This window comes from Schistocerca gregaria, chromosome 3 (genome assembly GCF_023897955.1).
Source record: "Schistocerca gregaria isolate iqSchGreg1 chromosome 3, iqSchGreg1.2, whole genome shotgun sequence".
Lineage (NCBI taxonomy): Eukaryota > Metazoa > Arthropoda > Insecta > Orthoptera > Acrididae > Schistocerca > Schistocerca gregaria.
Window position 1 is genome coordinate 628,993,087 of NC_064922.1, and position 24,220 is coordinate 629,017,306.

General features: G+C 38.7%; 1 protein-coding gene across 3 annotated transcripts in view; it reads left to right on the forward strand.

The window, feature by feature from the left end:
* The window catches only part of LOC126354448 (uncharacterized), a 184,170-nt gene that overhangs the window by 143,352 nt on the left and 16,598 nt on the right, over positions 1 to 24,220 (forward strand). For all 3 annotated transcript variants that reach the window (XM_050004137.1, XM_050004138.1, XM_050004139.1), the window contains 3 exons: positions 9,817 to 9,996; positions 19,789 to 19,910; positions 19,997 to 20,084. In XM_050004137.1, the coding sequence (XP_049860094.1) occupies positions 9,817 to 9,996; positions 19,789 to 19,910; positions 19,997 to 20,084 (390 nt within the window). The remainder of the gene's footprint in view (positions 1 to 9,816; positions 9,997 to 19,788; positions 19,911 to 19,996; positions 20,085 to 24,220) is intronic.

The following is a 24,220-nucleotide window of genomic DNA, read 5'->3' on the forward strand; positions in this document are numbered from 1 at the left end:
CTATTCTGTCAGCATGACTCCAGCATATTGCTCACTGGATCCAGTCCAGAAATTTTGCAGTCCACAGCAGAAAGTTCTATGAAAAGACTTTCTGAATGGCTCACAAAAAACAAACTCATTATAAACACTGAAAAAACTGTGTTTGTCAATTTTCATTTAATTCCTCCAACTAATCAAATGTCTGTTCAAGCACAATTAAAAAAATGATCCCCTAGAAAATGTAAGTGACACAAAATTTTTGGGTCTATGGGTCCAGCAAGACTTAAAGTGGGACACACACATAAATAACTTGTCTAGAAAAGTATAGCATCTGTGTGCTATGGCCTAAGAAGTTTAAAGGCTACAACAAACAAACCAACAGTACTGCAGGCATATTATGCACAGTTCCACTCACTAGTCCAATATGGGATCACTTTCTGGGAATGCTCAGCTCACAGTGTAAAGGTATTTGGAATGCAAAAAAGAGCCCTAAGAATTATTTGTGGCCTTAAAAAGATGGAGTCCTGTAAATCCCATTTTACTGAGTTTGGTGTTCTATTGTTCCTGTCCGCAGCTCGTGGTTGTGCGGTAGCATTCTCGCTTCCCACACCCAGGTTCCCTGGTTTGATTCCCAGCGGGGTCAGGGATTTTCTCTGCCTCGTGATGACTGGGTGTTGTGTGATGTCCTTAGGTTAGTTAGGTTTAAGTAGTTCTAAGTTCTAGGGGACTGATGACCATAGATGTTAAGTCCCATAGTGCTCAGAGCCATTTGAACCATTTTTGAATCTAATAGTCCAAGTTTATTCATTTATGAAACTATCTTGTTCACTAGGAACTACCTCCTGAAAATAGGCAAACTGCTACAGAACAAAAATGTACACAACTCTAGTACTAGAGGGAAATCAAATATACATCAAAAATATTACAGAACAACCACCTATCAGAGGAGCATAATTAACATTGGTATAATACTACACAATAAGATACCAGAGGAAATAAAAGATGCTACTCATCCAATATTTAAAGCTAAACTAAAGGAATTTCTAATAAAGATCCAATGGAGAGCAGTGTGCTTCATTACAGGATCATTTGGTAATCGCAAAAATGTTACAGAGATGATAGATAAATTCCAGTGGAAGACTTTGCAGAAGAGACGCTCAGTAGTTCGGTACGCAGGAGAGACGCTCAGTAGTTCGGTACGGGCTTTGTTGAAGTTTCAAGAACATACCTTCACTGAGGAGTCAAGCAGTATATTGCTCCCTCCTATGTATATCTTGCGAAGAGACCATGAGGATAAAATCAGAGAGACTAAAGCCCACTCAGAGGCATACCAACAATCTTTCTTTCCACGAACAATACGAGACTGGAATAGAAGGGAGAACCAATAGAGGTACTCAAAGTACCCTCCACCACACACCGCCAGGTGGCTTGTGGAGTATGGATGCATATGTAGATGTAGATGTAGATATAAAGGACTTTTCTATTGTGTCAGAGAATTTCTGAATATATAACAAAATTAATTGTTAGGTACCTATTTTTAATTTGCCTACTATTTTTCTAATTCTATGTATTGTTGTAACTTATCTTTGACCTGTCCAATATCAATTGTACAATTTGTGCTGTTTGATAAAACTGGACAAATAAAAAATCAAATAATATCAAATGCATACTCTGCTGAGTGATTCTATCTACAGGATGGTTAATTATGAGCCTGCAGGATGCGTGTAATGCAAAATTTTTGCACTCCTGAATTCCTCCTCCTTACCTCAAGAGATCAGCAATAGGCTAAGACCACATGGTTGCGTACCATCAAGACTGTACAACTCTTCAAAAATTCATAAGGAAAGTCTGCCTTTACATCCAATAGTGAGCAGCCTTGGAGTTCCTAGATATGATTTAGCCAAACATCTTGCTTCTTTTCTGAGACAATTGGAGGGCAAATGCTCACATCACATCTGAAACTTAGATGATCTTAACAAAAGACTGAGGGCCTGCCATCTAAGCTGTTTGGATGTTTAGTTAGCTTTGATGTGGTATCACTTTTTGTAAAGGTCCCTCTAACAGATTCTGTGGCGCTAATTGGTAATAAGGTCATGCAGACATCATAGCTTTGTTACAGCTTGCTCTTTCCCCAGCCTATTTTATGTTTAACCAAGTAGATACGGAACAGACTGGCAGCATCTCACGGGCAGCTCTGTGTCTCCCATGGTGACCACCCTTTTTGTGGAGGATTTCATGGAGAGAGTGCTTGAATCAGCTGCCCTTAAATGACTATATTTGAGGGATTTGTGGATGGAGGAGATAAATTAATGGAGTTTCTACACCATCTGAATCCCATTCACAACAATGTTCGGTTCAATATGTAAATAGAGAGCGATCCATGACTGCTTTTCTTCGATATCTTGGTCAGACAGAAGAATGATGGCTCTCTGGGGCGTTCAGTTTATTGTAAGCCCACTCATACTGATTTTTATTTACAAGCATTGAGCTGCCATCATCTGTTGCAAACTATGAGTGTTCTTATAACACTTACACACAGAGTCCACACAGTTTAAAATCTAGATACTTTGCCTAAAGTGCCCACTCACCTAAAGACGATGTTCAGGAAAATGCATGTTCTCCCAGCAGATTAGCATAGCACTATTAATCAAAACCAGAAAGTGAATAAAGAGGAGAACACAATGACAAAATCTTTAGCTTTTCTTTATTTTGTGGGCAATAGTTCATTTAAGAATCTTCCATTAATTTCAGGTGAAAGTGGGTTTTTGCCCACCATCTAAGATTGCAGACCTTCTGGGATCAGTGGAGGACAATTTGTTACTGAAGAAGGCCAGAATTTACAAAATTCCTTGCCAATGTGGTACAGCTTACATAGGTTAGACTACACACACCTTGAAAGAATGCTACATTGAACATCAATACTGCACACGCCTTTTGCAACCAAAGAAATCCACTATTGTTGAACATTGTGTTTCAGCTGGACATTCAATGCAATATGATAAAACAATGATTCTAAACACAGCAACCTCTTTATGGGATTTCATTATTAAAGAATCCATGGAAATACATCTGTCAGAAAATCTGATGAAGTGTGATAGCAGCTACCAGTTGTACAGTGCATGTAACCATAGCATTTCCATGATTTGCTTTAATTAAAGACAACAGAGTGGGCCCAGGCTGCCGTGAGTAGTAATGGAGAAAACAGCTGAGTTCTGCAGTTCCACAAGTGAGGGCACTGCTGCCAGGTAGCGTGGTCCACCTGTCAACTTGATTTTGATGCTAGTGCAGTGCAGAATACTCATAGCATCCTGTAAATCATGGTAAGGAGGATGTCTTTCATTTAGCACTGACGGCATATCTGAGGATGACTGGTAGTTGCCCAATTGAAATATCACAGAATGAACTGAACAATGATCAGTTGCAAGTGTAAAATTTGTTTGAACAAAAGATATCCACTGTTCAAAATAATTAATCAGTCATTTGAAGAAGACTATTTTCCAAACTTTTTGAAGTATGCAGGAGTGAAACTTCTGTTTAAAAAAGGCTCCAAAAAAGATGTACAAAATTACTGTCCAGTGACCTTTCTTCCCATATTTTGTAAAATATTTTAAATGATTGTTGCAATTCAATTGCAAAATTTCTGTCAAAAATGTAATCTAATCTCAAAAAACCAATGTGGCCTCTGAAAAGGTAAAAGAGCAATTTATGCCAGCAATGAACTTGTGAGTACAGTTAGTACCACTTCAGACAAAAGCTGTGGGAATATTTTCTGTGTATGAACTACTCTTTACTGTTGTCTAAATTAAAAAATATGGAATTATGGATAGTGTCTTACAGTGCTGTAAACCATATCTGAAAGAGAGAAAGCGAAAGTTGTCATAATGCCAAGCAAAGGAAAGTACTCCTCGAAGTGGAGAACTATTTCACAGACAGTAACACAAAGTTCAGTTATAAGCCCAGTTTTTTTTCTTTTCTATGTATATGGATTGCCTATAAATATAAATTACTATTCAATTTTTATTTACTGGTGACACATCAGTACTGATAGGAAACAAAAATTCAGAAGAAATTTCTGAAAACCTCAAAAACACTCTAGAAATCCCAGGCATATGATTCCCACTAAATGGCATAAAACACAGCTGATGCAAGTTAAGAAAAACAGTCTAAAATAAATGATATTTAGATTATGCACAGCAGTCAGGAAGTAAAGTAAGCAGACTTTGTTAAATTCTTATGAATACAGTTGGACAGAAATTATCATGGTCCTCACACAAAGACTATCTGAAAAATAAATTAAACTGCCCATCATTTTATGTGTCAGTCCTAGCCAATGTAACAGTTGCAGGCACATAAGAGATAGTGTACTGCAGCCACTTTGAGGCAATCATGAGTTATGGTATTGTCTTTTGGAGAAATGCTTTTTGGGAAAGCACTTCCAACATGAGAAGAATGTTAACTTGCAGAAAAAATGGTGAAAACGTGAGCAATGCAAGGCTAAGAGAATCTCGTCAGCTACTGTTAACCGTCAAGGGGGCATGCCACTTTTCATAACATGAGCAGGCTTACTGTGCACTTTGTACACATATAAAGAATGGCTGTCTTTATGTTACTAAGGTAAATGTGTATGAGTAAAAACACAGTTTAATCTCATTTTAATTTAACAATGATGAAATAAACTTATATAATATGAGCTAAACCACTGTATAATTAAATAATAATGAAATAGACTTTCATTATATCACCTTGTTGCCAGAGACAAGGGTTAAAACATGCTAATGACCCAAGCAAAGCATTAAAGAGCACACTTGCATCAGATTTCAGCCAACTATTCAATTACTAATTAGCTCTAGAAAACTACCTCATTGTGGGATTGTTCTGCTACCTCATAATCTAGGTCATTTTCTTACATTGATTGTAAATGTTTTCTCGCCTAGCTCACAGTTTATTTTATATTACTAGTGCTCATTTGGACATATGACAACATACTTTATCAGTGTGATACCTGATGCAATAATGATGAAATAGGTACGGATTCACAGTTTTGAAATAACAAAAGTGCAAAACAATGTTATTTGTAGTTGGTGCTCTTCATACATAGACACGCCTGCTCGAGGGTTACAAGACCTAAATGCACTAATATTTCTGCATTGTCCTTACATGAAATAAACCTCTTCACAAATAATAATCCGGAACTGTTTCTTCCAAATAACTTCCAGCAAACTATCAAACTAGTAACAAAGAAAGTTTCATGCACCCTACCATATACTTTGTCTATTTGCTCGTGTTCCACAAAATATGGGAATGAGAATATGCAACAAATTGAATACAAAAATTTTTGGAAGGTTGAAACTGAGTCAATGAAAAGAAAATTATATAGAACTCTGTCACAGAAATGCTGTTCTTGTGTTGAGGAGTCTCAAGTATGCTAAATCAGTGTTTCAACTTGTGTGTTATGAGATCATAAAATCCTGAATCTTATTCTGATGCTGAACTGGGCTTCTTTATTAGTCTATATATGTGTTAACTATTTGTTATGCAGTTGCATGTAAAGAATTTTATGCTCTCTGCTTCTTTCATTATATGATCAACAATGTCTATTTCTATTGCTAAAAAGGAATTGTTTTTTGTTTGAAACTGCACTGTATGAATCTTTGTGAGATAGACACTTAAACTTTTATCAGTGAACCAATTGTAGGCTTGCTCATATATCATCTTAGCTGTAGCTGCTAGGGTTAAGTTTGAACCCATGATTAGTGTGCTCATTTCAACAGCAAATCTTACAGTTTCTGACTGGCTTTAAAATCGTTGGAAAATCATTTATGTATGTTTAGAGGTAAGTTAGAGATGCCATTAATGCCAAAATACTTTAGTTTTCTAAGTAGAATTTTGTGCTTGACTCAATTAACATCTTTATCGTCACAGAACATGCCAATAGAATAATTTCTCTTGATTAGTGGGTATCATTTCATTTTTGCAGTCTTGTATTGATTTCCTTGTGGAAAATTCTTTACAAAAAGCAAACTGAGAGGTATTTAACAATTTCTATTCCATCAAATGAGTCAGTATTCTATTGTAGGCCACTTCCTCAAACACTTTTGAAAAGACTGGATGAAGTATTATAGGTCTGTATATAGTGGTTTTGTTACTTGTCTCCACTTACGTTGATGGATGTTACTACAACAAATTTAAGTCTTTCAGGAAATACACTGTCCAGTCACATTAATGTGACCACCTATCAAAAGTGCAGTGCAGACCACTATGTTATGTGCAGGAAGAGTGTCAATAAGGTTCTGGGAGGTACCAACAGGAATGTGGAGCCATGCACACTCTATTGCACTAGATTTCTCAGTTAAGTGTCCGTGTTGCAATCAGCCTGATCGAGGTTGTCCCACAGATTCTTGATTGGGTTTAAACCCGGGGAATTTGGTGGTCAGGAGAGTATGTTAAACTCATCATGGTGCTCTATGAAACACACATGTACACTGTGAGCTGTGTGACACATTGCATTGTGTTGCTGGTAAAGGCTGAAAAACAAATATCATATGTATGTGCACACAGTCTCCAATAACAGATGCATACTTGTGTTGGTTCATTGTGCTTTCCAGAATGATGAGTTCACCCAGGGCAGAACGGAGTCACCACCTTAGTGCAGAGGTCACTGTGGCTGACTGCCATGCAGAGGACCCAGGTTCAGTTCCTGGTACTCCTAGGAATTTTTACTTGGTGTCAGTACTGGACCACGGCCCACTCAGTCTCATGATGCCAATTGAGGAAATACTTTGCATTCCCCTTCACACTACATCCACGACATCTTATGGCAGAGGATAAGACGGTGGCCAGTCAGTATCACATGGTTCTCTGGGCCTGATCACAGAGTATTACTAGATATATGTCTGCAGCTGCTATGACGAAGTCATCATTGAATTCCACGACTGATGATTTGAAGTATTGTCATTTTTGTCAAAACTATTTTTGGGGCTCCATTTCATTCAGAAGACTAATTTTCTTTCTTTCATTTTTAATAATGTTCCAAGCAGTTTTTGATTTATTCTTGGAGTGTATTATTTTCGGAGCATAGCACATGAGTCCCACTTCCCTAATGTCAAAATGGGGGATTTTGCAATACTGCTGGAAATGGAGTTTCAGATCCTGAACACAACTGAACACTACCCATTCCCCAAAATACACAGAGCTCTCTCTTGTTAGAACAAGACACTTTAAACCAGGAATTATCACCCCACCTGTTCCTTGCTTTGGTTTAATTTTATCCTTATTTGTTTTAGGGGAAAACAAAACTCAGAATTCTGTACATATATGTCTGAGAAAGAGTTATATTTTCTGTCAACACTGTCTGCTTAATAAACTCCACTCAGTGTACTCCCAATAATTTCTCTCTAAAAATGTGACCATATCATTATGATTCTGTGATGGAATACCAACGTCAGATCAACCACTGACTGTTGCTTTTACAGCTAACTCACAGTAGGTCGATGGATATACAAACAAATTGTCACTGTCTGTTGCCCTACAGTCTTCAATCCTCATACGGAATTTTGATGTGGAAAATAATTAGAAGCTATCATCAACAATTCTAGGTATCCTTCATCAGTACTATCTGATAGAAAATAAATGATGAAGACTTAGCAAACATGATTCCCCAGTTAAGTATACGTAACCTTATTGTAAATATATTAAAAACAAAGATTCCAAGACTTACCAAGCGGGAAAGCGCCGGCAGACAGGCACAATGAACAAAACACACAAACACACACACATAATTACTAGCTTTCGCAACCGATGGTTGCTTCTTCAGGAAAGAGGGAAGGAGAGGGAAAGACGAAAGGATGTGGGTTTTAAGGGAGAGGGTAAGGAGTCATTCCAATCCCGGGAGTGGAAAGACTTACCTTAGGGGGAAAAAAGGATAGGTGTGCACTGTCGTTTTTTCCCCCTAAGGGAAGTCTTTCCACTCCCGGGATTGGAATGACTCCTTACCCTCTCCCTTAAAACCCACATCCTTTCGTCTTTCCCTCTCCTTCCTTCTTTCTTGTAGAAGCAACCATCGGTTGCAAAAGCTAGTAATTCTGTGTGTGTGTTTGTGTGTTTTGTTCATTGTGCCTGTCTGCCGGCGCTTTCCCGCATGATAAGTCTTGGAGTCTTTGTTTTTAATATATTTTTCCCATGTGGAAGTTTCTTTCTATTTTATTTACATAACCCTATTGTAATATATTAAAAACAAAGATTCCAAGACTTACCAAGAGGGAAAGCGCCGGTAGACAGGCACAAAACAATAACACACAAACACACACACAAAATTTCGAGCTTTCGCAACTGGCAGTTGCTTCGTCAGGAAGGAGAAGGGAAGATGAAAGGATGTGGGTTTTAAGGGAGAGGGTAAGGAGTCATTCCAATCCCGGGAGCGGAAAGACTTACCTTAGGAGGAAAAAAGGGTAGGTATATACTTGCACGCACACACACACACAAATCCATCCATACATATACAGACACAAGCAGACATATTTAAAGGTAAAGATTTTGGGCAGAGATGTCAGTCAAGGCGGAAGTGCCAGGTGAGGTACGAATGGCGGCAACTTGAAATTAGTGGAGATTGAGGCCTGGTGGATAATGAGAAGAGAGCATATATATTGAAGGGCAAGTTCCCATCTCCGGAGTTTGGATAGGTTGGTGTTGGTGGTAAGTATCCGGATAACCCGGACAGTGTAACACTGTGCCAAGATGTGCTGGCCGTGCACCAAGGCATGTTTAGCCACAGGGTGATCCTCATTACCAACAAACACTGTCTGCCTGTGTCCATTCATGCAAAAGGACAGTTTGTTGCTGGTCATTCCCACATAGAAAGCGTCACAGTGTAGGCAGGTCAGTTGGTAAATCATGTGGGTGCTTTCACACGTGGCTCTGCCTTTGATCATGTACACCTTCCGGGTTACAGGACTGGAGCAGGTGGTGGTGGGAGGATGCATGGGACAGGTTTTACACCGGGGGCGGTTACAAGGGTAGGAGCCAGAGGGTATGGAAGGTGGTTTGGGGATTTCATAGGGATGAACCAAAAGGTTACGAAGGTTAGGTGGATGGCGGAAAGACACTCTTGGTGGAGTGGGGAGGATTTCATGAAGGATTGATCTCATTTCGGGGCAGGATTTTAGGAAGTCGTATCCCTGCTGGAGAGCCACATTCAGAGTCTGATCCAGTCCCGGGAAGTATCCTGTCACAAGTGGGGCACTTTTGGGGTTCTTCTGTGAGAGGTTCTGGGTTTGAGGGGATGAGGAAGTGGCTCTGGTTATTTGCTTCTGTACCAGGTCAGGAGGGTAGTTGCGGGATGCGAAAGCTGTTTTCAGGTTGTTGGTGTAATGGTTCAAATCCCATGCCACTTTCCTAGACGTTGACCTACATCTGTCCAATGGCCAGCTTCACACATCCCTCCACATCAAAGCCACCAACAAGCAACAGTACCTCCATTATGACAGCTGCCACCCATTCCATATCAAACGGTCCCTTCCCTACAGCCTAGGCCTTCGTGGCAAACGAATCTGCTCCAGTCCTGAATCCCTGAACCATTTACATTGATTTGATGCTGATTCATCTCATCAGGAAACCAAGAAGAATACATTAAGGTCTTGTTTATCTTATATTAAAGAAACAAATCAGAGGAGAAATTTAAATGTCATCTGGAAACCTAGAAAGACATATGCTGTTAAGTTTGAAATTAACAGTAGGGTACAGTGCACAAATTTTTAGCTCTTTTTTTCTATTCTATATACCAGTTTCCTTATTTTTTCTTTAAAACTGAAATAATACTATGAAAAATTATCTCTGTTGCAGGGACTTCTGTGGGCTTTGACATGTACTTATTCCATTTACGGCAAATCACCTGTACTGAAGAAACCACTTAAATACTCAGATGATGCTGTCACTGAGCTTGCAGTTCTAGGATCAGTAAGCTTATGTCTGACACTGATTAACATTATTTTCATTTTCATATCTGCAGCCATTGTACTCAAGGTAAGCATACTTTTGTAATAACATTTAATTTAATTGTTGTTGTTATTGTGAATGGGTGTTGTGTGTAATTCTTTGATAAAGTCTGTGTACTATATGTATGTCATATGTATTGTTCCTTGCTATCTGTATGATTGTGCTCATTTCTTTTCAATAGTTTCTCCTATTGAGTGCGATCATGTTTATTTTATGTAACATGTATCTTAGTGCAGATAGCTTCTGGTTGTGGGGTGATTGGAAGTAGATGTATTATTGTGTACGTGGTTGTTGGTTTTCCACACAAATTTTAAAAGAATATTTGCTATTTGACTTTATTATTATGTCAAGAAAATCTATTTGGTTTTCTTCCTCTTCAGGTGTGGGAAAGAAAAATTTGGAACAAATCATTCTACATTTGCAGAACACTTAAAACACCATAAGCATCATCCTACCAACTTACAACAAGATATGAAAATAATTAGGAAAAATAACCACAACCAACATGTCATACCACTGCGGGGACACTGTCACACCCAGAAGGCCACAGTAAAGAACAAACATGATAAATGATAAGGCACACTTCATCATAAACTCTTTGCTAACCATAATAAAAGAAGCAAAATTTAATTAAAAAGAAATCCTCTCATTCATACCAACATGTTAAAGCAATACATACACACACACACACAAAATAATATAAAGTAAAAATAATTTAAAAACAGTTTGCATAATCACCTGTATAATCATACTGAAACATGCAGGCATGCTGCCACCTAACCCCTCTCCCCTCTCTCCACACACACACACACACACACACACACACACACACACACACACACACACACACACATGGGGACACTTCAATGAGATCACTAAGACACATTCAACAGTTAGTAATAATGTTCAACTGTTGACAACACCTTGCAAAGAATGACATCAAGTAAACAACTGTTCATTTCCTGGTGCTGTGAAAACAAAATTTTGTATGGCAGAAAGCAGAAGAAGAACAGCTGTAAGGAAGGAACGAAAATGCATGTAGGTCAGCAGTTATCAAACTGGCAAATAGAAATTTATGGTATTGCTACATCACAGATATGTAGAAAGTGCCAGAACTGTTCATAGCCTCAATAAATAATGTCCAAAATAGTTTAAACATAAATACTTGTATATTCCACACCACAGAAGATGCCTTACAAATCATAAATGTCAAACACATATATCAAGAAAAACTTGCTTTGTTCAGTTATGATTAGACAGATCTGAAGTAATAATTATTGACATAATTTATTAAGAGTGCTTGTTGGAATAGCTTTGTCAATCCAGGGCTCTGATCTTTCACAGTCTACAACTGTTTTTCATGCCTGCAAGACATCCTATCTGAGAATAATATTATGACTACATTCTGTTAAAACAATAAATTCAGAGGGCTGAATTCAGTCACTTGTAGTTATTACTACCATACATATTTCTGCCAGCTGGACATATTTCCTAAGTGAGTCTTTCAGCACCACCATTTCATATCACTGAACATAGTCTTTTTCAGCTGACAATGATAAACATCCAAGATTACAGAAAAGGAAGCCTTGAGTCAACTAGTGCCCAGACAGGTTGGCCATTAATGATGACATCTGTCAGATTCACTGATATTTTGGTGAATGTCATGCCATTTAGTTTCCTGGAAGTTGGCAGCTACACAAATTGTTGGTACCTCTGTACAACAACCACATTTGGCTGCAGCTTGTTGGGGAATGACCTTTCCATGTACAGTGATGGGTTTCATCCCACAAGTCAGCTGTAATTGTCTGCAGCTAATTCATATGAATAAAAGGTTGATACTTGGTGTGATAGTATAGTGTTTGCCTGGCTAACCCCAACCATAGTGCAAACACATCAGTTTGTTATCCTCTGTCTTCCAAATGTCTGTTCTTCCACCGGACATTCTAATTTGCATAGGAGTTGATAGTATCTGTGTTTGTCAGGTGCTGGTTTGCTATTTTATGGCTATGACGTAGTTATGAGTTGGCTGAATACATTCTCCCTGGTGCAGTTAGCTGATTGCAAAGGACTGGTACATATCTTCGTCAATTTGTTGGCATCATTTTATGAATTCCTCTGTTGACAACTTGATGAATTCCTCTGTTGTTGTAATATTCTTTATCTGAGATTTTATAGGATTCTGTCCTGTCATGATTTATGATGTGCCAAATGGCCTAAACATTCAGTATGTACAACTCTGTCATTTCCTCATGATGCTGGGTCTTATTCTTCAGTCTTTCTTCAGCTAAGTGCACTTAATGCTGATTGTTGCCAAACATTTTTTCTTTCAGCTCAGCCTGAAATTAATCTCTGCTATAAAGTTTCTCCGGATTGGAATCCATTGAAATGCTAAATATACAGACCTTGGCAATGATGTTCTGCTTGTATTCTGGATCCTGTCCATGTAGGTGATGGCTTTTATTTTGACTAATTAGACCCTTGCCCTCATGAACCATGACCTTGCCATTGGTGGAGAGGCTTACATGCCTCACCAATACAGGTGCAACCCCAACCGAGAGGAATCAGACAAACATGTGGTTCCTGAAGAAGGTACAGTAGTTTTTCCAGTATTTACATGGGCAACTGTCTAGATGATTGACTGATCTGGCCTTGTAATATCAAACAAAATGGCCTTGCTGTGCTGGTACTGTGAACAGCTGAAAGCAAGGGGAAAATACAGGTGTATTTTTTCCTGAAGGCATGCAGCTCTACTACTGTACGGTTAAATGATGATGGCAACCTCTTGAGTAAAATACTCTGGAGGTAAAATAGTCCCTCCTTTGGATACCCAGATGGGGCTACTCAGACATTATCAGCAGAAATAAAACTGGTGTTCTATGGATCATAGTGAGGAATGTCAGATCTCTTAATCAGGCAGGTAGGTTAGAAAATTTAAAAAGGGAAATGTATTGGTTAAAGTTAGATATAGAGGGACTTAGTGAAGTTTGGTGGCAGGAGGAATAGGACTTCTGGTCAGGTGAATAGAGGGTTAAAAATTCAAAATCAAATAGGGGTAATTCTGGATTAGGTTTAATAATGAATAAAAAAACATAGGAACATGGATGAGCTACTTTGAACAGCATGGTGACTGCATTATTGTAGACAAGATAGACACAAAGCCAACACCCGTCACTGTAGCACAAGTTTATTTGCCAACTAGCTCCACAGATCATGAAGAGATCGAACAAATTATGATGAGATAAAAGAAGTTATTCGGATAGTTAAGAGAGATAAAAATTTAATAGTCATGGGGAATGGAATTCAATTGTAAGAAAAGGTAGAGGAGGGGAAATTGTAGGTGAATATGGACTGGGGGAAAGGACTCAAAGAGGAAGCTACAGGGTAGAATTTTGCACAGAGCATAATTTAATCATAGCTAACACTCAATTTAAGAATCATGAAAGAAGGTCGTATACATGGAAGAGATCTGGAGACACTGGAAGGTTTCATATTGCTTATATAATGGTAAGACAGAGATTCTGGAACCAGATTTTAAACTGCAAGACATTCCCAGGGGCAGATGTGGACTCTGACTGCAATTTATTGGTTGTGAACTGTAGATCAAAAAGGGAAGAAACTGCAAAAAAGTAGTATTTTAAGGAAATGGGACCTGGATGAACAGATACAATCAGAGGTTGTAGAGAATTTCAGACGGAGCATTAAGGAACAATTGACAAGAAAAGAAAAAAGGGTAGTTTTGAGCTATGAAATAGTGAAGGCAGCATAGGATCAAGTAAGTAAAAATATGAGGGCTACTAGAAACCCTTGGATAACACAAGAGATACTGAATTTGACTGAAAAAAGGAGAAAATATAAAAATGCAGTAGATGAAGCAGGCGAAAGGAAATAACAAATGTCTAAAAAATGAGACTGACGGGAAGTAGAAAATGACCAAGCAGGAATGGCTAGAGGATAAATGTCAGGATTTAGAAGCATATATTATTAGGGGAAGATAGGTGTTGCCTATAGGAAAATTAAAGAGACATTTGGAGAAAAAAGAAGCAGCTGTATGAATTTCAGGAGCTGAGATGGAAAACCAGTCCTGTGCAATGAAGGGAAAGCAGAAAGGTGGAAGTAGTATATAGAGGGTGTATACAAGGGAGATGTACTTGAGGCCAACATTATGGAAATAGACGATGATGAAGATGAAGATGAGATGAGAGATATAATACTGCATGAATAATTTGAGAGTGCACTGAAAGACATAAGTCGAAACAAGCCCCAGGAGTAGACAACATTCTGCTAGAACTGTTGTTTGCCTTGAGAGAGCCAGCCACTACAAAACTCTTTCACCTGGTCAGCAAGATGTATGATGTAAGTGAAATACACTCAGACTTAAAGGAGACTATAAAAATTCCAATTCCAAAGAAAGCTGGTGCTAACAGGTGTGAAAATTACCAAACTGTCAATTTAATAAGTCACTGTTGCAAAATACCAACACAAATTATGTACGAAAGAATGAAAAAACTAGGATTAATTTTGATGCTGGAGACATGTATGATTATGCAAGACATTAGTAACTCTAAGCCTTCTCATAGAAGATAGGTTAAGGGAAGGCAAACCTATGTTTATAGCATTTGTAGACTTAGAGAATGCTTTTGACTATGTTGACTGGAATAGTCACCTTCAAATTATGAAGATGGTAGGGGTAAAATACAGGGAACAAAAGGCTATTTACAATTTGTATAGGAAGCAGACAGCAGTTATAAGAGTCAAAGGGAATGAAAGGGAATCAGTGGTTGAGAGGGGAATGAGACAAGGTTATTCAATATGCATATTGAGCAAGCAGTAAAGGAAACAAAATAAAAATTTGGAGTAGAAATTACAGTCCAGGAGAAGAAATAAAAATTTGAAGTTTGCTGATGACATTGTCAATCTCATAGAGACAACAGAGGACTTGGAAGAGCAATTGAATGGAATGGACCATGTCTTGAACGTAGGATATATGGTGAACACCAAAAAGGCATAATGAGGACAATTGAATTTAGTCTAATTAAATCAGGTAATGCTGAGGGAATTGGTTTAGGAAATGAGGCTCTTAATGTAATAGATTAGTTTTGCTATTTGGGCAGAAAATAATTGATGATGGTTTATGTAGAGAGGATACAAAATGTAGACCGGCAGTGGCAAGAAAACTGCTGTAGGTTGGAGTAGTTACTTGGAGATGAAGAAGCTTGCACAGGATAGAGTAGTATGGAGAGATGCATCAAACTAGTCTGCAGTCAAGACCACAGCAGTAGCAACAACAACAACAACAATTGGAACCAAGGTGATGTAGATGTCTGGAAGTACTTGGTGTCTCCACCACACAGTGTCACATGCAATCCACAATCAAGTTGAAATCCAGAGGCAGGGCCATCAAACTTCTACACTTAGTACGGAAAGCACATATTTTGCTGATACTGATGTACAGCTTTGTCAGAACTGAACTCTTGGATGAGAATGCAGCTATTTATACAATTTATAAACATCAAATATTCCAGAATTCTGGTACTTTTACAAGCTTTGAATACTTAAAAAAACAAAAACATTGCAAACATAAGGTATTTCAAGAACTTTTTAAAATTGATAAATGTTAAATAAGAAATGCTGGTGGTCAAGTCTGAAGTGGTGATCTGCAGCAGGCCAGCCACCAACACTAACTACTATGCTATACTGCATGCAAGGCTGTTCATGGCAACACATAAAAGTATTTTACATAGAGAGTATTTGTCTATTCTGCTGATTATCATTCATTCTGTATTCCACAAACGATTCTAAGAAGTCAGTCAAAGGAGTGGATACTGTAAAATATATGGATACATTAATTAAATTGTAGCCAAACTTAATGGGGCATTCCTTGACATTATTTTCATAGCAAAATATGCTTCATGACTTTAATTATACAAATAATATTATTATTTTTCTCCAAAAAGCAAAAACATGTGCTTAACATCAATGTGAAATGATACATGCTACACACCACATAGAGAATGTGTTGAGTGGTACATGGGCACAATGGAAAAGTAGAGCAAGAGACTTGTGTGTATCCTCTATTATAAACTCTGAAGTATTAAGAAACTGGTATAGGCATGCATATTCAAATACAGAGATATGTAAGCAGGTAGGATACAGCCCTGCGATCAGCAATGCCTATACAAGAGAACCAGCATCTGGCACAGTCATTAGATCAGTTACTGTTGCTACAATGGCAGGTTATCAAGATTTAAGTGAGCTTGAATGTGGTCTTATAATTGGCACATGAGTGATGGGACACAGCATCTCCAAGTTAGCGATGAAGTGGGGAATTTCCCGTATGACCATTTTACAAGTCTACCGTGAATATCAGGAATCTGATAAAAAATCAAATCTTTGACACTGCTGTGTCCAGAAAAAGATCCTGCAACAAATGGACCAAGTGACTGAAGAGGATTGTTCAGTATGACAGAAGTGCAACCATTCTGCAAAATGTTGCACATTTCACTGCTTGTCCATCAACAAGTGAAAGTGAATGAACCGTTCAATGAAACATTATCGATATGTGCTTTCAGAACCAAAGACCCACTAATGTACTCTTGCAACATACTGCTCTGAAGAGGTCTCCATCTTTCGTACTATTATGTATTTATGGACAGTCCTGCGGGATTCATGGTGTCAATTTCCTCCAGCACTACTTCAGATATTAGTCGAGTCCGTGCCAAGTCGTGTTGTGACACTCCTGCATTCTCGCAGGGCCCATACACAATCTTAGGCTGGTATGCCAGTTTCTTTGGCTCTTCAGTGTATTTATAAAGCAGAGCATATGAGTGTATGTCTGGTATCTCCTCTCAGATTCACGGATCAATTTCAACCAAATTTGGCACTGAAACAGAGGCCTCACTTGTTTCAGCACTATGGGGTTTATAACCTCGTAGTTCCAATAGGAGCAAAGACATGGGCAAAAACGTGTTTTTTTTCCAGCCCCTGATCTTTAGGCTGCCCTTCATGACAGGCATTTTATGTGGGAACTCTATCATCCTACCAAATCAACCTGATTTGCAAGGCAGCCTCCACATCAGGGGCAAGGCACAGTATCCCAGTGTCCAAGATGTAGGCTGCCCTGCATGACAACCATGCAGTCTTACAGTAACGTGCGCATCTTTTATGACGGCGGCCGAGTTTAGATTCGTTCTGCACATCTGACGTCACAAAACACAGTCAGCCAATGAACGGAGAACGACATTGCCAAAGCTCGACTGCAGTGCAATGCACGGACGAGTGTCTTCAGTTTTAGAAACATTCAGTCATAAATAAAGTAATAGAACAAAAGCAATGTCTTGATAGCAGACTTTCTTTTATACAAAGTTTGAAAAAAGCATGCTTTATACCAATTGCTTCATATTCTATTAATTAAGTAAACCAAATGAGCAATAAGCCTCCTAATTCACGCAATAACAAGGAAAGGTGTTTGTATCATTCTCAAGAACTGCTTTTTCGCAATAAAGAACAGTGGTAATTGTTTATTTCCTACTGTACTTCGATGAAACGTGAGTAATTCATAGTCATACCAACAGTGTTTGTCGGTATATTGCGTGATATTTTAGAGTCGTGCAGAAGTTCTATCGAATGACGAGCCACGTTAGTGTAATGGTATGATATTTGGCTGCCTAGCGAAAGGTTCTGGAATCAAACCTTGTTCGGAATTTAATATTTTCTTTATTTAAAAACAATATCGAAGTGTCTTACTTCAAGAATTTTATTCATTTGAATGAAATTTTTTGAAATTTCTAATGCTTTGTCTTTTCATTATAACCATGATAGGTTTTCGGTTTTTCTAATTTTGTCCTCCAATATTTCTTTTCACAGAGATTAAAAACAATGAAAAAGAACACATACAATATTCATGTTATCTGTTTTCTTTGTATATCTTCTCTTCCACAGTTGCTGTTTTACTGTTGATATTGAGATACATTCTTTTGTGACAGTATTAAAAGTATTATTTAGAGCAGAATTTGAAATATATTCCTCTTCTGCAACTGTAATAAGCGTCTTATTTAGACCAGGCACTTTTTTCTCTTTTAAAGCACCTTCAGTGGACAGTATTTTGTCTCCTCCATTGCCAAGTAACCTTTCGCAGTTTTGTTCTGCGGTAGCACAATATTCAATGTTTGTGTCAGCTGATCAGTGTTTTTTCAAATAAATGCTGTTTGTGTGTGCCACACACAAAAATTATATTTGACACAGCTCAGAGCACTTCGCTGGTACACAGTATATTCAAGTCCTAATGTTTTTGCAAGTCCACAGTTTTGTTTAATGTATTTTGTCTACTATCTTTTGATTGACTGAAGTGCTTTAAAATAAAGCCAAACGCGCCCGGTGTAAATAAAACTTTTATTACAGTCGCGAAAGACGGAATATTTCTCAATCTTACATATGATACCTATCTGGTACTTTAAATGAGATATTGTTAGACAGTAAATTTTATATGAAATTTAGGTATCTTGTCCACATTTCATTCTCAACAATTGTGACAACAAAAATTGACCATAAGGAAAGTATACAGTATGGACTTTTACCTGTGCGAACTCTTCAAAATTCTGTGCAATGGTTTACTACATTCAATGCTGCACAATAACTGCATAGAAGATCAAAACAAAATTAAGTCTTTTATGGGGGGAAGGTATCAGTCAAGAAGACGTGTAAAAATCAAATTTTTGGGCCAAATAGTTTTTGTGAAATCTAATGATAAGTGTGTCAAATCAGTCGGAACACCATGTGTCTGCACAGGCGAGCAGTGCAGTGATGACAAAATCGCGTACAGCGCGGAATGCGGGGAGCACGTCTCTGCTGCAGCGAAAGGGTTAATTCGGCCATGGTGGCTTTACTTCATGAACTGCGCCCTCCCCCTAAACGTAAGTTTGCGAACTATACTATACTATGGCGCTGCTTCTCTTGGCGCATGCGTCGTTTGCAACTGGCAACGCAGCAATCTCCCGCATCTGTTAGGGCATGCGCAAGCCGCCAAGATAAAAGAATCGAACTACAGTATCAACCTGCTTTACATGGTCATCTGTATATCAGGGGCAAATAAATGATTTTCAAGCCCCCTATGTGTAGCATGCTCTGCATGACAGGCATGTTGTTGGAGCAATATTGGCCTGCTTTATTGAACTGTATTGCAGGGACTACATGTGTGAATGAGCAAGTGGATAGAGGAGGGGATAGACAAAGCAGGGGGTGAGGGGAGGAAGAAATGGGCAGGGAGAGGGGAAGAGAGTGTTATGTGTGAGACAGATGGAAGGTGTAAAGGGGTGGTGGGCAGATGGAAATGGAAGAGATAGAGAGATAGAGATGGAGATGCTCAGATAGAAGGGGAGGAAGATATGGTGCGAGAGAAGGGATGAGGAAAATGGCAAAGAGGGGGGGGGGGGGGGGGGAAGGAAGAGATGAAGAGAGAGTGGAAGGAGGAGATAGACAGATAGAGGTGGAAGCATGAGACAGACTGACAGAGGGAGGAAGAGGTCGACACAGAGAGGGAGAGGACTAGGTGTATTCAATACACATATCAAATGCATAAGCAGGTGAAGCTGCAGGTAAAAGGCTAGTGATTACACATTGATGAAAATGAACTGAATACTGCATATGGGAAACAAACCTTTTCTTTCAGAGCAGCACTTATTATAAATGTTGTCTGTTCTTAATATATGTGGTCAATTTTTAAGTGACTATAACTAAGTGTACTTAACAGTTTTACTTTAACTATAATATACTTTGAATTTATTACTGAAATGCTTCCAAATAATTTATTTTTCTTTTACACAGTTAAAAATAAGACTCTGTCTGAAGCCAGCTGATGATAAATACATAAACAGGAATCTCAGTTTAGCCTATAACATTAAAAAAAATGTGTCCTCATTAGAGAGTCTACACAGCTCTGAAAAACGGTCAGTCATGAATGTAATTCTGTTTTATGTCCACTTCATTTTTGTTAGGGTGTTAAGAATATTTATTGTCAGACATTGTGTTATAGGTTTCCCAGCAATGTATCTCTAACAAAAACTCTACCTGAAGAATTGAAATCTGCATCAAATCAAAATGGGCTTCTTGGTATTAAAAGTGTAAGTACTGTTGATTACTTCAGCAGCTGACAGATATTAATAGTTTATTCAACCTCTGACTATAAAGTCTTTTGAACAAATTACTGACAATATTAGAAAAAGGATAACATTGCTACACCCCATAAAGATGACCCGTTGAGCTGCAACCAGGCACAACAAAATGACTGTTGGAAACACATTATAGCTTTTGGCCTTGAGTGTAAGATGGGCTTGTTTGCGTGAATGTATGTGTGTTTTCTTTGCTGAAGAAAGCTTTGGCAGAAAGCTATAATGTGTCACAGTTCTGTTGTTGTGCTTGTCTGCAACTCAGTGGATTATCTTTACAGTGAGTAGCAATCTTATCCTTTTCCTAATATTGTTGATGGAAAAATTAGTAGAAAGTCATTATATGCAAAGATTTCTGTGTTGATTTAATGTTGGGTAGCACTGATGAAAGGCATTTAGAAATATGATACTGTTGTCCAGCTTTGATTTGATTGTATGGTAATATTCCCAGCAAAAATAGAGGTAAATTGTACAACAGAGATTGATAATTTATTTCTAAATCAACTGTCTTTCATAAAATAGGTATAAGCTGCAGAATAAATTAGTTACCTGACCGTGATTGTAAAATGGTAGCAACAAAATGTCCCCAACAATTTACTTTAATTCAAAAGGGGAAAGGAACAATTTTATATACTCAAAAATACTGATACAGTTGCTCTAATCAGAGATAAGTTGCAGGATGAAAAAGGTGAGGTGATTTACCAAAATAAGAAAATTAATCCTTTTCTAAAAATATTTCTAAAACATTGTGAATCATTTCTTCTGCAATGAACACTAAGAGACAGAGTGGCTAACATCTGGGACCAAAGCACATATTGCAGGAGTAGAGGGTTTTATTTAGTGCAGAGTATAATAATAATAATAATAATAATAATAATAATAATAATAATACTGGAACAGAACCATTATAACAGATAAAACAACACCACATAACAAACCTGACATCATACTCACCAACAAGAAGAAGAAATTAACACAACTAATCGAATTATCCATACCCAATACAACAAATATACAAAAGAAAACAGGAGAAAAAATTGAAAAATACATCCAACTGTCTGAGGAAGTCGAGGATATGTGGCATCAGGATAAAGTAGACATTATACCAATTATACTATCAACTACAGGAGACATACCACACAATATCCACCAGTACATCAATGCAATACAGCTACATCCAAAATTATATATACAACTACAGAAATCCGTAATCATTGATACATGTTCAATTACCCAAAAGTTCCTAAATGCAATATAACATACACCGTACAGTAAAAAGGAAGTCACGCTTGATCATGGTCCGCGTCACTTTCTTCTTTTGACCAGACATAACGTCTGAGATAAGAAAGAAATAATAATACAAACAAAGCACAGTGATACTTGTAGGTCAGGATGCCAATGTTCTGAAAAGTGCAAATTGTGTCACATGTTACTATCTCTCAAAGATCACGGTCAAGGTACTTCCAAAGATCACTAGGAAGTCCCAATATAAACAAATCAGTGAGTCAGCATGGAAAAGATAGGGTCTAGTAAAGGAGTCACCAAGAAGCTCAAGTCCGGAGAGCCATGAAATTCCAAGCAGTGACAAGAAGCATTAAACAAAACTAACTTACAAAATAGACTCATTAACAACACAACAAAAACGTACATCATGGACCTGCAAATGTGATATGGTTTTGAGGAAAAGGCAACTTGTGTGGCAAAAATGGAACTCACAGAAAGTAAACATTACTGGATAAAATTCCTGCACAAAAGAAAACACACTGCCAAAACTATCCATGGGGTAAAATATGTTATTGTCAAGAACCATCTAGACAGATTCAAGAATTCCTACTCAAATGAGGAGTATTTTTTCAAAGGTCAATAAATACTGAATTTCTCAAATTCAGTAAACAAAGATTCCAAGACTTACCAAGCGGGAAAGCGCCGGTAGAAAGGTACAATAAAAAAAGAGAAAAACACACACACAAAATTTTGAGCTTTCGCAACCAGTGGTGGCTTCGTCAGGAAAGAGGGAAGGAGAAGGAAAGATGAAAGGATGTGGGTTTTCCCGCTTGGTAAGTCTTGGAATCTTTGTTTTTAATATATTTTTCCCATGTGGAAGTTTATATATATATATATATACTAAAAACAAAGATTCCAAGACTTAAAAAGTGGGAAAGCACCGGTAGATAGGCACAATAAATAAAACACACAAACACACACACAGAATTTCTAGCTTTCACAACCGACGGTTGCTTCTTCAGGAAAGAGGGAAGGAGAGGGAAAGACGAAAGGATTTGAGTTTTAAGGGAGAGGGTAAGGAGTTATTCCAATCCCGGGAGCGGAAAGACTTACCTTAGGGGGAAAAAAGGACAGGTGTACATTCGCACACACACACATGTCCATCCGCACATACACAGACACAAGCAGACATTTGTAAAGGCAAAGAGTTCGGGCAGAGATGTGAGTCGAGGCGGAAGTACAGAGGCAAAGAAGTTGTTGAAAGACAGGTGAGGTATGAGCGGCGGCAACTTGAAATTAGCGGAGATTGAGGCATGGCGGATATCGAGAAGAGAAGATATACTGAAGGGCGAGTTCCCATCTCCTGAGTTCAGATAGGTTGGTGTTGGTGGGAAATATCCAGATAACCCGGGCGGTGTAACACTGTGCCAAGATGTGCTGGCCGTGCACCAAGGCATGTTTAGCCACAGGGTGATCCTCATTACCAACAAACACTGTCTGCCTGTGTCCATTCATGCGAATGGACAGTTTGTTGCTGGTCATTCCCACATAGAAAGCGTCACAGTGTAGGCAGGTCAGTTGGTAAATCACGTGGGTGCTTTCACACGTAGCTCTTCCTTTGATCGTATACAACTTCCGGGTTACAGGACTGGAGTAGGTGGTGGTGGGAGGGTGCATAGGACAGGTTTTACACCAGGGACGGTTATAAGGGTAGGAGCCAGAGGGTAGGGAAGGTGGTTTGGGGATTTCATAGGGATGAACCAAGAGGTTACGAAGGTTAGGTGGACGGCGGAAAGACACTCTTGGTGAAGTGGGGAGGATTGCATGAAGGATGGATCTCATTTCGGGGCAGGATTTTAGGAAGTCAATCCCTGCTGGAGAGCCACATTCAGAGTCTGATCCAGTCCCGGGAAGTATCCTGTCACAAGTGGGGCACTTTTAGGGTTCTTCTGTGAGAGGTTCTGGATTTCAACCTCACAACATCCCTACGACGACCCCATTAAATTTTATTTACATTCCCTCCGCAAATATGCCTTCACCCTAGCCAGATTACGCTCCCATATTTTATTTACTCAGGCTTGTATGATATTTGGCATTACCCCCAAAGGCCGCACACTTAAAGTTCCCATCTCTGGCTGCAATCCTTCTTTCCATCAGTCCTTATACCAGTTCCAAACTGCACAATCCATAGCCCTCACCCGCCTAATCCTTCACCTATACATCGACTTGGCCAATGAACACACCCATCAACTCCTATCCCAAATCAAAGTCCTCAATCTTTCCTCTCTCACATCCACACCAGCTGTTCATAGCATCCTCCTACAGGCCAACCGCAAATTAGAACAGCATGCCACCCTCCACCTCAAAAAACTATCCAATCTCCTGGTTTCCCACCTCCAGAAAGGCAACTCACTCACCCTCCACAACCTTTCCAACAAACCTCAACCTCCTCTCATTGCACACAGACCCAGTCTCTCCCATCTACTCAATCTCCTACTTCCAGCTCCACTCCCCCCAACACCTCAAAATTCTAGTCAACACAATCAGGAACCACAACACCCCAATTCAGTAGTTAACCTTTCCTTCCAACCTCTCTCCCAATCCGAAAGCTCTGTCCTATCCAAAGACCTCACCTTCAGCCCCACTCCCAGGTTCAACCAAACTGCCCTTGTCAAAGATTTACTGTCTTTCACTCGTACCCTCTGCTGGAAATATCACTTTGCCAAGAAGAAAAATAATCCTGATCCCACTCCTAATGATCCAACTCCCCAAGACACTATCCAAATTGAACCCTGCCTGGAACAGTTCTGTCCTCCATCACAGCGGGACACACCTCCTCTTCATCAAAATCACCCTCTCCAAACCTT